Source organism: Heloderma suspectum, chromosome 6 (genome assembly GCF_057233095.1).
Source record: "Heloderma suspectum isolate Gila_16-S chromosome 6, 16-S_ref, whole genome shotgun sequence".
Taxonomy (NCBI): Eukaryota; Metazoa; Chordata; class Lepidosauria; order Squamata; family Helodermatidae; genus Heloderma; species Heloderma suspectum.
The window spans coordinates 67,581,258-67,595,939 of record NC_139463.1 but is presented as its reverse complement, the minus strand read 5'-3'; the positions used below and the strand labels follow the sequence as shown (position 1 = coordinate 67,595,939).

At 45.0% G+C, this 14,682-nt stretch overlaps 1 protein-coding gene across 1 annotated transcript; it reads right to left on the bottom strand.

Annotated features, from left to right (window-relative positions):
- Positions 1 to 3,073: 3,073 nt before the first annotated feature.
- Positions 3,074 to 13,536, bottom strand: EPOP (elongin BC and polycomb repressive complex 2 associated protein). Its single transcript, XM_084808261.1, has 2 exons — positions 11,579 to 13,536; positions 3,074 to 3,578 (listed from the first exon to the last, which is right to left on the bottom strand). Exon 1 carries the CDS (start codon positions 13,534 to 13,536, stop codon positions 11,611 to 11,613), a length of 1,926 nt encoding a protein of 641 aa, XP_084664387.1. The 3' UTR covers positions 3,074 to 3,578; positions 11,579 to 11,610.
- Positions 13,537 to 14,682: the final 1,146 nt, after the last annotated feature.

Below are 14,682 nucleotides of genomic sequence, written 5' to 3'. Positions count from 1 at the left end.
TAAACCCCACTGAACACAGAGGTTTACTTGTGAGTAAACATGCCATTTACATTTATTATATTTTTCTTCTACCTTTCTTCCAAGGAGCTCTCCCCTTCTGATGTTATCCTCAGAACAAACCTGCAAGGTAGGTTAGGCTAAGAGAGAGAGTGACTGGTCCTAAGGTCACCCAGTGAACTTCTTGGCTGAGCAGGGATTTGAACCCAGGTCTCATTGCTCCTGGTCTGATATTCTAATTTAGGGGTAGACAAACTGGTGCCCTCCAGATGTTTTGGCCTACAATTCCCATCAGCCCCAGACTGCATGATCAGTGGTAAGGGATTAAGGGAGTTGTAGTCCAAAACATCTGAGGGCACCCAATTACCTACCCCTTCTCTAATCATTACACCACACTACCTTTCTTAGCATTGTGCTGCACAGCTAGAGACAATGGCTGGATTTGCACATAACTCACCCATGGTATGGGTTGTTGAATTCTGGGTTGTCATGATGTGCAAACCCAGCTGTAATAACAAACCATGGTTTGTTAACCATGAGCAACCCAGAAAGAGAACCTGGTGGTTTGTTGTCAACTCTGGACTGGTTAAACCATGGGTTGACCTTATGTGTTGTTCGTGGGTTGTTTTGCCAGGCTAGAGAGGAAGTAGGGTAGAGTGGCCCCCCAAAACCCCCAAACCCAGCCACTCTACAAGCTGGTACTACAGTGCTGCAAAGGCATTTGGGATGCAGGGAGGGAGAAGGAGGGGAAAACCAACAACCCAGGGATTGAGAAAACAAACAGCAGTTTGTTTATCTGCCAGACAAACCCTGGGTAGGGCAACAAACCATGGGTGAAATAAACCATGGGTTAACCAGGTCGATAGCTTGGATGTTTTGCTACCCATTATGTACATGCTTTTCTGCTGTTCCACTGTCACCTCTTGCAGTTTTTGAACACAATACAAAAACCTGCCAGCCTGTTTACTAGAGGCAAAAGTGGGACAAGAGTATATGCTACAGCCACCAAGTCCTTTTTCAGCTACCTTTGACTCTTTGAAAACACCCTGTTCTCTGTCTCCAGCAATTGCTCCTACTCCAGTGTGAAAACCACTGAATTAAAACTCATCAAGAAGTTCAATTCTGCCAGCTGTGGCCTGAATGGAGATAGAAGTTTTTAAGCCCACTACAGGAGTTAATTAGTTTATCCATTCCAGGATGTTTGTGTTTAAGCTAAAACTGCTTTGTGAAATTTCAAAATCCATATTAGTGTAATACCTTTGTTGGGTCAACCAAAAGATCACAAAAATTGTGCAAGCTTTCAAGATCTCTAGATCACTTCATCAGGCAAGATGTGCCAAAACATAGGATGGTGAGGAAGGAGGAAATAGGGGAGGGGGGAAATCTGACTTGATGGTGAGTGTCTGCATGTTCACAGAGTCCCAAGATGAAGTGGGGAGGGAAGGGGCTGCAGGCATTCAAATTTGGCTCTGCAAATTTCAGTCATGTGAAGTTTGGACATGCAACTGCCCATAGGATTACTGGTACCCAGAAAGGGGGAAATGTTGGATCCCTATTTCGGAAAGATAAAATCCAACTGATATTCAGATGTGTTTCCACTCTGGGCAAAACACACGGGCCTCTTTTACCAGTGGATCACAGAGAGAAGCTTGGCAATCTTTATTGAGGAATGGGCAACTTGTGGCCCTCCTGATGTTTTGGCCTACAACTCTCATCAGCCCTAGCCAGCATAGCCAATGATGTAGGCCAAAACATCTGGAGGGCATGATGTTGCAGAAGGCTGGTCTGTCCAAAACTAATGCAGCCATTGGCCTAGACCGGTGATGTCGTTTCTCATTGGAACAATGCCAAGCCCTCTTCAACACTAGGGTGCAGAAAATCCAGCTTTGTGCATTTCACTACATTTCTTTTCTACTCACAATTTCAAGGTGCAAATAGTACAGAATGGATAGCAGAAGGGGGAGTATGGCAAATCGTGAATCTTTAGAACTCTTTAGCTAGATCAGGGTGGACAACCAGGAGCCCTCCAGGTGTTTTAGGCTACAGTTCCCATAACCCCTGACCATTGGCCATACTGGCTGGGGCTTATGGGAATTGTAGTCCAAAACATCTGAAGGGCATCAGGGGCGCAATCTTAAGTAGATAGGTGGCTGCCTCCAACCTCATTCCTTCTGCACCTCTCCTGCCTTGCTCTTTTTCGCTAGTCAGCTGTTTTCGGCTGTCGGCCAGGGGGCCGGCTGGGAGAGGAAACTGCTGTACGACACATAGGATGTGTCGTATGCGCAGCTCCGCTCTCCCCGCTCTGGAACGCCCCACGCCTCCCTTTTCAGTTGCTCCATGCTCATCTTCTGAGTGCGGAGGATGGGGCTTCTCCACGCTGCCTCCAAGGCAGTGTGGACAAGGGGGGAGGTCAGTTCTCTGGGAGCTGACCTCGGAGTATTCCGGTTCCCGGAATAGACGATATCCTATGGCTCGCTAGCCAGAGTCTAGTGGCCATAGGATTGCTCTCTCTGTTGCCTAAACCTGAATGGTATTGTAAAATACAAGAGATAGAAAGGAGGATGTCTTTTCACTGAAAGGATGCCAACAACTTGCACCCAGTGCCACTTTTTGCATTATCACGTAATACTCAGAACCTTGCATGCAACGTGAAAGCTTGCATACTCCTAAATCCATCTATTTTCCATCCAATAAACAGGGGTGGACAACTTGCGGCCCTTCAAATGTTTTGGCCTCCAATTCCCATGATCCTTCACCATTGGCCACAATTCTCCCATTCCTGCAATAAACCATATAGGGTTGGATTCAGGCATAGTCATGCTTAGAGTAGCCCCATTGAAATCAATGGGCTAAACTAGTCAAGACTAACATAAGTCTCATTGATTTTAATGTGTCTACTCGCAGCGACTTCATTGGATGAACGAAGTCTTCATCCAACCCATAATTTCAGCTACTTTTTCAGCTTGCAGAAAAATACAGCAAAGAACTAGACAGCTAAACTATCACAAGCAATTCCTCCTCTAGCCACATAATACCTACGGGTAAAGTGACTATTAAACACCCACACATTTTGTTTAAAATGTATTTTATTCCTCAGTCAAGGATCCATATTGCACACTGGGGATTACAGGTTTTTTTCCTTTATATACAGTGCATACAACTTAAAATAAATAAAGTTACCTTAAGCGAACCACACACTCCCCTGCTTCTCAAGTCTGTATTTTGGGAGGGGTAGGGATGGAAGGAGATGAAAAACCCACTTTCTCCTTCTTTCTCCCCTTAGTGTGTTTTCAGTTACTGAGTTGTGTTCCAAAATGGGGCTGTTTTTTAAAAAAAATCAGAATAATGATAAGAAATGAAGTTTCTTAAGGAACCCCATCCAAAGACTGAGGATGAAATTGTAGCCACATGTAAACAAATCATGTAAATTGTTCACTAGAAGAAGTTAATTTTTCACTCATTCCCACTCCATTTCCAATCCCTTTCGAAGGATAAAATAGAATTATGTTTGGAGCCTTTTCCAATGGAAATTCCTTTGCTTTCCAACCTCTATCACTCTTCTCTGGTTCAGATGCAAGAAACTGGAATTAGTAAAAGAAATGCTCAGGTTACCACCACCTTACTTGTACAGATACAGTTTCTATTGCTTTTCTTGAAAATTGGAGGCAAAATCCTTTACATCCACAAAGTGGTATGTACTCCCACCCCCACCCCAGATACACATTCACACCCGCTTTTCCTCAAGCCTATTCCAATATATCTCCCTTCCTTGCACAGTTCCAAGTGATTTACATGAAAACAGAAGTTTATTCTGCCTCACACTGCATAGCCAACTGTGCAAGGCAATGCAAAATAAAAAAATGGGGGGGGGGAGAAACCACCTCTACTTCTGTATCTCCCCCTGCCCACAGCCAAGCAACCTCCTTTAAAAATCACCTATAAATCTCCAAACTGAGGTTACCCGAGTCTAGAAAAATCTATCGTAGATGGCTGTGTTCCTTAGTTTTCCTTTTTGCTTTCGGGTATAAAAAAAGTGTTCCTAATTTTTCTTTTAATAAAATATTCTGCTTATTTTTGCTCAACTCATCCCTCCCCCGCCGCCGCAAACAATCTAAAGAGTGCTGCTTGTCTTTCTTGCTGCTGCACAATTTTGAAACAATTTGGAAGCTTTCCTAGGGAGCTGTAACTAACACAATCTGATGCATGTGTACCCCAGAGTAAGTTCTACTGTATTCAATGGGGCTTACTTTAAAGTATGAGCTTAAGCACTTGCAATCTTACACTCACCTGAGTGTAAGACCCACTGAACACCATGGAACGTACTTGTAAGTAAACAACCGTAGGATCCAAGCTGCATAGTTTTTGCGCTTGTACATTCCTGGAGCTTTCATGCTACAATCCGGTGGGAAATCCTTGTAGAAAACTTCTTGCTGGTTTCACATGCCCTAAAGCATTATTAATGCCTCCATCCTCTTTAAAACAGTATATGAAGAATGATTGCTTCTTCATATTTTCCCTATTGGTCAACTTGTATTTCTTTTGCTTGTTGTTTTTAATTTGCCCAGCCTTACCTTCTATCTTGTGATTTTAGGTTATTTGTATTTATTTATAGCATTGCAATAGATTTGGCCTAAAATATTTCAGAAAGAAACAGCAAGTTCCTAAGGGGAAAAATCATATTTCTTTGAAGTAGGCAAAAAGGGTACTTTTGGGGGGCTGAGTCAAGGATTGTATCTCTTGTACAGAGAAAGAAAGAATTCCTGTGTAATTGGAAACTTTTCAAGCGGTGTGTGAGAGAAATTTTACATTATTTCACAAAATCCAGCTCAAAAATTGGTATCTATTTACATACCCATTCATATACTTTTTCTCCATCTGCTAATATCACTCAGCCCTGAACCTTAGTTTACAGAACAATCCTATACATGTCCATTCAGAAGTAAGCCCTACTGAGTTCAGTGGGACTTACTCCCAGGTAAGTGTGCACAGAATCAAAGCTTTAGGGCACAATCCCATGCACGTTTAGACAGAAAAAACTCCTACATCTCCCAGCATTCACCACCCAGCATGGCTACTTGGGGAATGCTGGGAATTGTAGGACTTTTTTCTGTCTGAACATGCATAGGATTAAGCCTTTAATTAATCTGAGGTACTAGAAATTAATCTGGGATTCCAAACACACTTTGTAGAAATATGCTTCACGTGGATCCCAGTCCTATGCATGTTCATTTGGAAAGAAGCCCCATTGAATTCCATTAGATTTACTCCCAAGTAAGTGTGCAGAGGACTGCCTCTTTAGAGATGATTTCTCTAAATCTGCAATCATATACCCATTTACCTGGGAATAAGTCCCATTGAATATAGTGGCGTTTACGTCTTAAAAACACATGCATAGAATTGCACTGCAGGATACAGGCAATCTCATCAATTTCAGTGAAAATGACTTGCAAGTCTAAGGTTTAAGGTCATGTGGCCAGATTGGTTGGTCAAAAGGGACTAGCATCTTAATCTTAATTTCAATTACTTGGTAACCAGTCTGATACATTTTCATGAAACCTATTTCCAAAAAGGTGTGCGTGCAGCTCATTCCCAAACATGTTTAATCAGAAGTCTCAGTTTAGTTTCAGTACTCTGAAACTTACTCTGTAGTAAGTGTGCAGAGGATAGTGGCCTGAGGACTGCAGTCTCAATTGGCTCATTTTAATCCAAGCAACTCAGTTTAAACAGATTTCTACCAATGGTTCCTTTATAAAATGCACGAGTCTTAACTAAACACATACATAAGACATAAGTAGAACCCTGGGATAAGAAGTGTCATAGTGCTGCAGTCGATGTCAGCTTTTACAAGTAAGGCTTAAATTGTTTTTTAAAATTTCTTGCATCTCCATTAGGAAAAGGTGTTTTAACACATTCCACTAAAAGTGTGTGTGGGGGGGAGGGGTAATGCGTTCTTACGCATTTCTGAGCTTTGTAATGCAATTGTGAAACCTCTACTGGCTAGAATGCACAGCTGATTTGAAAAGGTATCTTTCACAGTCTATCTTGTATCGACAACATTCACCCATGTACACAGGGGTGGGGCAGAGGCTCCGAGATCGGACCACAACAAAAGTCCAGAATTTGTCCAACCCCCATTTTGCATCTTTCTCCCAAACCTTAAGTGGTTTTGCATTTGTAGAAAAACCGCGAGGGTCATTCCTGATTTGGGTTATCCTTAAAGAATGCAAGGAAATTGTCAGCTATTTATTATTGCTTTTCTTGGGCAAGGTGGCACTATTTGGATATGATCACCCCGGCACAAACATATCCTGAAAACCAGACCACGCTTTACTTTCTAGAGGTAGAGATGCCACCCTGAACATACCACCCAGAGGAGCATAGCAAAGGTATTGACTGGCTGATCAGCTATTCACAGGAACAAGATAATGCCCTTCTGCCAGATAATCTGAGTTTAACAGTCACATTTAGAAGGATCACCACTCACATTAAAACGGGGTGCTTCCCATGTTACAGTCACCCCATTCAAAACAGCAAAGGTGTTTTGAGTGGAGGGTGATTTTAAAATATTAAAAATAAAATAATACGGAAACATGACCTTGGAGACACAGGGTGTTTTTACACTCAACTTTAAAAGCACCCTTCCATCTTCCTTGCACACATGTGTGAATGTTATTAATGTAGGATAGAAAGCGAGTGTCATTTAAAAAAAAAATCAAGTGCACAGGTCTGTGAAGGCAGGGTTAGTATTCACATTACAGCTGCAGGAAGGACAAAAGGCACATTTAGGGTCATGTGTGAAAATACTCCTAAGGGCACACTGAACATCACTTGTGAGTGCAACCTAAACTGGTATGTAGGCAGTAGCGCAAATGTACACAAATCCAGCAGTTTCTCATAGGTGAAGCAGCTCAAACACACTCAAGAAACAGATGTCTGTTACCTGCAAAGGCTGCCCCCATTCATTTCAAGGAAGGAAGCAGGCCTTTGCGAAATTTCTTTTATGCCCATACAGATCGGCTCCCTTCATAGAAATGAATGGGGCAAACCATGTACACACATGCTCCATGTGAAGACCAGAGCATATGTGTGCTCTGTATTTAGGGAGCTACAACCCTGCTCTGCTGTAATCAATGGGAGTTTTGGCGCTGATTGCTGAAGAAGCAAGATTGCACTCCTGTAGCATGTTCAGAGAAAAGCAAGTCCCTGAATTTAATGTGACTTACTCCACTATTACGTGTGCAGCTAGACTCTGAAGTGCCACCTGGTAGCTATTGACACCTTCCTGAAATATAATGCTTAATGTAATTCAGCAAAGAATATGCACACAATGTGTGTAAATATGCATTTGTTCTTGCACACACATACATATACTACGGTGTTTTGTATACATGTGCTCATGATATATGTATTCATGTCACATAACATATGCTCTTTTCTGCATGTGCAAACGTGTGTGTGTGGGGGGGAGGAATGAATGCCTGTACACCATGCCTACATGCCTTGAGAAAGGAACACGCGTATGCATACCTGCATGTACGTTTTTAAGAACAGTGAAACAGAAGCTATGTATAAGCTTTTATATACATTATATACACACAAAAGACAGGGGGCCCAATCCACCAGGATCCCTATGGAAATGCCTGGGAGCTGCACAACAGCACTATTGCACTCTTAACGCAGCTCCCATTCATTTCAAAGGGGCTTGCGCAAGAGAACATCCTGGTGGATCATGCCCTTGACAGTACGGTGTTTTGCAAGCTGGATCAAAGGTTTGGAAAAGAGAGAGGTTATTCTTTCCTTAATACTATAGAAAGCATTTTCCCTGCTAATTGCACCCTCCTCTTTGCACCAGACCCACCCACCCAACATACAAAAATGCAACCTTCTCTTTCCTGCTTTTCTAATCAATGTTTTAACAGCTAGAGTATTAGCTTATCTTATATAAAGAAAGGGGGAAGAAGGGGGAAGGAGAGAGGAGGGGCAATGCGTTTAGGCCCTGATCCAGAGTTCCAGGAGAGCAGCAGAAGGCTGTGCATATGTGTGCACACACACACTGCAGTGCCTGCAGATAAATTACACAATCTTGGGGTGCACAGGGATGGTGTAAGAGGTGTGCATTATTCCCATTGCTGACTGCAGGCTCACACACACACACACGCACACACCCTCGCTCAGCAGGCGTCTCCATACGCGTATATGAGACACACCGTAGAAACCTGTTTCTGAATACACAGGCTGCATTCACTGGGTCGTGGTGCGAGAATGAGATCTGAAGCTTTTTTGACCCTTCATTTTAATGAATTCTTTACATCTCAGGCTTCGTTTAAAATATTCTTTCTTTTTTCCACCCTCTTACTTTCTTATTCTCTCCTCCTTGTGGCTCGTGTTTGCCAAGCTCACAATGAAGTTAAAGGTAGAAATTGGGTGGAGGGATATGTGTCAATATTTGGCCTCTATCAAATTCCACATTCCTTTGAAAATAATAGTCTATGTGCAATTGACTAGCACCACATACTGCTTTGCAAACATCAGGAACCCCCTTTCTTTTAAGCAAAGTTGGACTCATATTTTGAATAGAAAAGCAATAGAACAGGGCTGAGGAGTGTGTGGTATAGTTTGTTTTTTAAAATAATTAAGACAACTGCAAAATGTCCCCCCACCCTTCATTGTTCTTCCTGCTGTGTGTTTTACCAAGTCACCAGAACACATCCCAAAAGGCCAGGGTATGCAGTCTTTCAAACAAATAAACAACAAAAAACTTTTTCGTCTTTTCACCCCAACATACTTTAGCAAAACCAACTCATGTTCCAGGAGACAAATGTTCAAAACCAGTAAGCAAAAGGGGGAGTTTACGGCCAGAAGAACATCAACCTATCCCTTTACATACAAAACACCGAAGTTATGCAGTCCTCCCATAAATAATCTGGTTTTACCTTTTGTTGTTGTTGTTTGTTGCTTTTTAAAGATTTGGGGCATAATTCAACAGGAAAGTACTCTCCTGAATAATCACAATGAATGGGAATGACACACAATCATTGTAGTGCCCCACATTTGTAAAATAAAAAAACTAATCTATTCCTATTTTTTCTTTGTAAAAAGACAGCTTCTTTCTGGGGAAACTAACCCTCCTCTCATTTAGAATTATTTTTGGCAAGAAAACATCTCCCTTTTATAAAAAATGCAAGTTGGAAAGGGGGAAAAAATGTTAACAGTTCTTAGCAGGTTTACTTAGAAATAATTTCCACAGAGGTCACCTCTTACTCGCAAGTAAGTAAGCATAAGACTGCGGTGTACGAAGACAAAATATTTTGGCTGAAAAATCATTTTAATATTTAAACATGTTTAATCAAGAAGGGTGTAGCAGTCATTGCCATGTGGGCTTATTTTCATGTAACTACATTCAGGATTGTAACCTTGAACACTTGTCCTTTGAACCATACGTTTCTCTATATATTCCAAGTTCAGTTTGCTTCAATATGTCACTTCCAAATCAATTTGTGAAATTTAAGGTGCCAGAACTTTCCCTTAGTTCAAATCTGGGGTTTTAATACATTCTTAGTTTCTTTTTTCCCCCAGATAAGATTTTGTTCCCCTTGGTAAGGGGAAGGAAATGTTGCTTTGATAAAAGATAAATGGGAACAAAGCCTGGCATCTCATTTCTAAAACTGTCACTTGGGAATGAAGTCAGTTGATATGGGGCTTACTTTCAGATAAACACGTTTAGACCTTGGTGTTTAAGTCCCAATAATTCCTCCCAGTTAAAGATGCTTTGCACAGTTAAAAAATGTTTCTATCTACAACCTCCACTGATTGTGCAACAACTCCAGGCCTACTCAGGAGTAACAGTTCTGGCTTGTGCCAGATTTTGAAACTCTGTGTGTTCATAGGAAAATATAGAGGTTGACTTGTTAATATGTATTTTCTTCCCCTTGGGGTTGAAGATTGGTTTGGGGGTTGATTTCAGAGAGGCAGGGAAACCTTTGAAGACAAAGAGGAATATCACACCAGGAAAAATAAAGGAAAGAAGAGTTGTTTGTATGGGGGAGGGGGGAAACTGTTTCCTCTGGCAAGAGAAAAAGACTCCCTCTTTTTTTGCATTCTGCTTTGGAGATCAAATTGTCCATCTGCATTTCATTGAAAATTTGCCCCTGGATCCAATTTCTTTTTCCCAGTAATTTTAAAAAATAAACAGAATGTTACCGTAGGCTACTTAAGTCAGGGTTCTATTAACCACCAAACAGCCCCCTTAAAAATGCAACAGTTTCAAACAACCCTTTTCGTTCTTTTTTTCTTTCTTTTTTTGGTGCAGGCAAGATCAGGACTTTTTCAAAGGGGCTCCCTTCCCCAATCCCTTGTCCCTCCGATAGACAGCAGAATATCATTACTTTTGTTGAAAAATAACTTTTGGCAATATTTTTCCTTAAAGAAGGAATTCCAGTTTGCACATTTCTTTCTTTCTTTCTTAGTTCTGCTGCTGGAGATAAAATAGTCACTTTTGCCTTGCTTTTAGTTTTAATCAGGAAGTGGATGGGGGGGAGGGAGATGCTTTGATGAGTTTAATGTGCAGTGGTTGAAAGGCCATTCCATTTCTCTTCCAAATTAAGGAAGAAAGGTGGGGGAGGGGAAGGAGTATACTTTTAACTTGGCGAACAGGGGAGGGGGAGAAGAGAAGGGTCTTTCGCTTGGGAGGGGGAAGGGAGACTTGCTTGAAACTTTCTCATTCCTGACAACTCACACCCACAACTCTTCCAAATTTCTTTGCATGGAACAAACCATTCCATGTTAAAAGGAGAGGGGGAGACCAGATCTGCCCCAAACCGCCTTTGTCTTTATTATTATTCGCCCTGTTCCGCTCCCCATTATACAAATGCTGTAAAGTATTGCTTCCCCTAGGTTTTTTTTTTTTAACCCTATACTGGATTTTATTCTCCAGTCTCTTTTACTCTCTCTTTCTCTCTCTCACCAGTATTTGAAAGTTTTGTTGTTGTTGTTTTTTAAAAAAAAACCCAGCTATTTGGGCTCCCTCCATATTTGAGGCCTGTTGTCAAGCAAGATTCAAATTTCAACACTGCAAGAAGTTGTGGGATCTTGGAAGAACATGAAAAATGAGAGGGCTCTTTTAAAAGCAAAAAAAAGGCTTTCTTTTAAAGTAAAGGAATGTTAGAAATTTCATTTGAAGGGGTTCTTGAGGGCTTTAAAAATGGTGATCACGTTTGGAAAACGGGGAATCTTCCAACCTTTTAAACACATTTAGGCTGCAACCCTGTACCCACTTACCTGGGAGCAAGACCTATTGAACTTGTGGGACTTACTTCTGAGTAGTCATGTACTGGATTACGCGGTTACTCCCAAAATCATCCCCATCTATTTCACTGGAACTTACTTCTAGGCAAGTGTGTTTAAAGACCATAAGCAGCTACCCCCAACAAACTTACTTTGAATTAAAGGCCACTGAAACCATGAGCTTACTTCCGAGTAAATATATTTACGACTGCAATGCCAGATTCGTTTTTCGTGACTGCATATTCTATATTCGTCGCTTCTATACACCGCCCCCCCCCCCCGCCGCCATAAGGACAACCTGTTGCATGTAAATCAGCTTAAATCCTCCATCTAGAAGTCCTCTAAACTGTATCCCCGGAATTTCAGGCTGGGGGGCACGGGGACGGCGTTGCCCCCCAGCTGCCAGGTCCAAAGCGGGTGCGTTTTGGAGAGGGCGCACGAGTCTTTTACGCATAGGGAAGACGCAGGACACAGATCCCCGTCGGAGCCAACGACCAAGGCGGGCGTACAGGGGAAGGTGCCCATGAGAGTAAACGGATTCCTGACAGGAGCCGGGCTGGCGGTGCTGAGTAAGCGTTTACAAGGCGGGGTGGCCCCCTTTTTGGTCGTCTTCCTCGGGATCTTTGGTGGCCTCCCCCTGGCCTGTCTTTCCTGCTCGACGCGTCTGCGCTTGGCGTTCCTTTCCAAGTCGCTGCCGCCTTCCAAAGGCCTGTTGTTGGCCAGGCTGAGGAGGCCGGCTTTGGAAGCGGAGGAACTCCCTCTGGCCTGCTCGGCCCTGCGCAACCCTTTCCCGTCCACATTGAAGCCTTTGGCGTAGCACCACAACTTGGACTGCCGGATCAGCCTGTCGAATTGAGCCTCTCTCCCCGACCCTTCCTGGGAGCCTGGCTGGAGCGCCGCTTCCTCCGCCTTGCCCGGCTCGTCGACGCGAAGGTCCCCCCGGGAGCTCAAGGAGTCGGCGTCCTTGGAGAGGGCTTCAGGCTCCCGGACGCACGACTCCGAGGCTTCCCGGACGCCACCATCCTCCGGCTGCGGGCCCTCGCTGGGGCTGCTGGGGCGCGCAGGGGAGACGGGAGAGCCCCTCGCCTCCTGCGTGACGCGAGGCTCCGGTTCCTCGCGCGGGGGCTCCTTTGGCGCGCTGGCAGGAACCGGCTTAAAACTTTCCAAAGTGGAGGCGCGCAGCGTCCTGGCCCAAAACAGAAGGTTCGGGTCGGGGCGCAAGGCTTTAGCTACGCCGGGGAGGGCTTGGGAAGAGGCCGGCTGGGCCGGGATGCGGGGAAGGGCCGCCTGCCGGTAGCGGGTGCTTTGCACCGAGTCCCCGCTGCACAGGGAGCTGCTCTCCGAGCCGGAGGAGCTGCCCTCTTCGCTGCTGCAGGACGAGTCGTCCTCCTCGTCCTCCTCGTCGTCGTCGTCCTCGTCTTCCGAGGAGTCGCTGGAGCTCGCGAGGCTGGAGGCGCCGCTGGAGTCCGAGTCGCTGGAGTAGCCGGCGGACGTGCCTTGCCTCTTGGAGCCCGCGAAGGACGCCGAGCGCCCCTTCTTGCCGGCGCACCCGCAGGCGGAGCGCTTGGCGCGCCCGGCGTCGGGCTCGCTAGGCGGCTGGCCGGCGCCGTGCGCCCTGACGGCCGAGTGCAGGCGCTGCAGGTCGCCGGGGTAAGCGCTCAGCACGCCGGCCAGGAGCTGCCCTCTGCCGCTCCGGCTGTAGCTTTTGGGGGGCGGCGCGGCTTTTTCGTGTGCTCTGCTGAACGGGCCCGCCAAGAGCGCGTCCCGCTTGGCGCACCCGGCGCCCACGTTAGCACAGAAGGCGCTGTCGGGTGCGCTGTATGCGGGGAGCAGCCGGGGCCGACTGAACAGTTCCCCGGGCTCCCTCCTCTTCGTTCTCCTCTTCCTCTTCCTCTTCCTGGGGGCCAGGGCCTTGCAGGAGGTGCGGAGGGCCTCCAGGTCCGTCTTGGAGATGAGCGAACACTTGACGGCGCGCATCGGCACGGACTGGATGGCTTTGAGGGTGCGCAGCTCCTTCAGGTCGCATCGGCGGCTCTGGATCTTGAGGCTCTCCATTTTTTTGCTCACCGTGGCCCGGGGGATGTCCTTAAACAGGTCGCTGAAGACCTGGGTCAAAGCGAACATCCGCGTGCCGTTAATCTGCAGGTAACCCAAACTGATGCCGTCGATTTCCTGATAACCAGCTTGGAAATCTCCATTGTAATCCACAGTGGCGGCGGCGGCGGCGGCTGGAACCATCCCGCAGGTCAGAAACATGTTTGTCTGTTTATTTGAAAAGGGGCCCTTCGCAGCCGCCAGCGGGGGAGCTAGAAAGAGGGGTTTTTCTCTCAACCCCTCCCCCTCCCCATCTCCCACCTACCCCCCCAAATCAACCCCTCGTCGCTGAGTGATGAATTTTCCTTTCAAACGCATCTCTCGAGGATCCGGAGCCGCCTTCTTCTTTTTCTTCCTCGGCGCCTTTTTTTCTTTCCCCACTCTCTAAAAATCCAGAGAGGATGCCAAAGGAGAAAAACGTTGCCTTGCCTTAGTCATTTCTCCTCCTCCTGATACCTTGTGCTCCTAGAAGCAAACCTTCCCCCCCCCGGGGGGGGCGGAGGGACAAGGAATTCTCCCCCTCTCCGTGTGTCTCTTTTTAAAGCCCCTCTTCTGCATTTGCAACTAGCTCTTATAAAACCAAGCAAGGTTACAAGCGAAGAAAGAGGGGGGAAACCAAAACAGTAGCACCCCACCTCCCCCAAAAAAATGTGGGGAAAGGGGCTTTTAATCACCTACGGCGCACACCAAAATCCGTGACATGTCCACCTTTTTTTTCCCTTCGCTTCTTTCTTCAAGACAGACTTGAAGTACAGTATATTATAGGAAACACCCCACGAAATAATTTTCTCCAGAGTGCGAGCTGATTGGGTACTTTAACCTGGTGATGTCACAAAACCCCCAACATTTAACACACACCCCTATGTAAAACCCTCATATAAAAAACCCCCTTTCATTTAAGAGTCAATCTGACACCGTCCAAAGCTGTGGAGGAGTTTCATATGCATGTGTATGTTCAAAGAAAGGCAAATGTAAGAATGTTTTATGTATGTGAACATGTGTGTCCATACATCCATCTGCTTGTTTTCCTTGTGCAAGATTCTTGTAATCTTGTTCTTAAAGTACTGCATGGGGAAAAATTCTGCAATATCAAATATTTTTATAGAATACATTTTAATGCCCTTTCTCACTATTGGGCAGTGTATTACATTTGAAGTTTCCACACACACAAACACACCCCTACCAAATCTCTGGATAGGATTATGTATGTAGGTATGTAGATTTGAAAAGCTGATTTGATGGGAGTAAAGGATAATTTTCTTTGTATCTGTCTTTTGGAATGATTTTTTGGAAGAGGTAGTTGGGTAA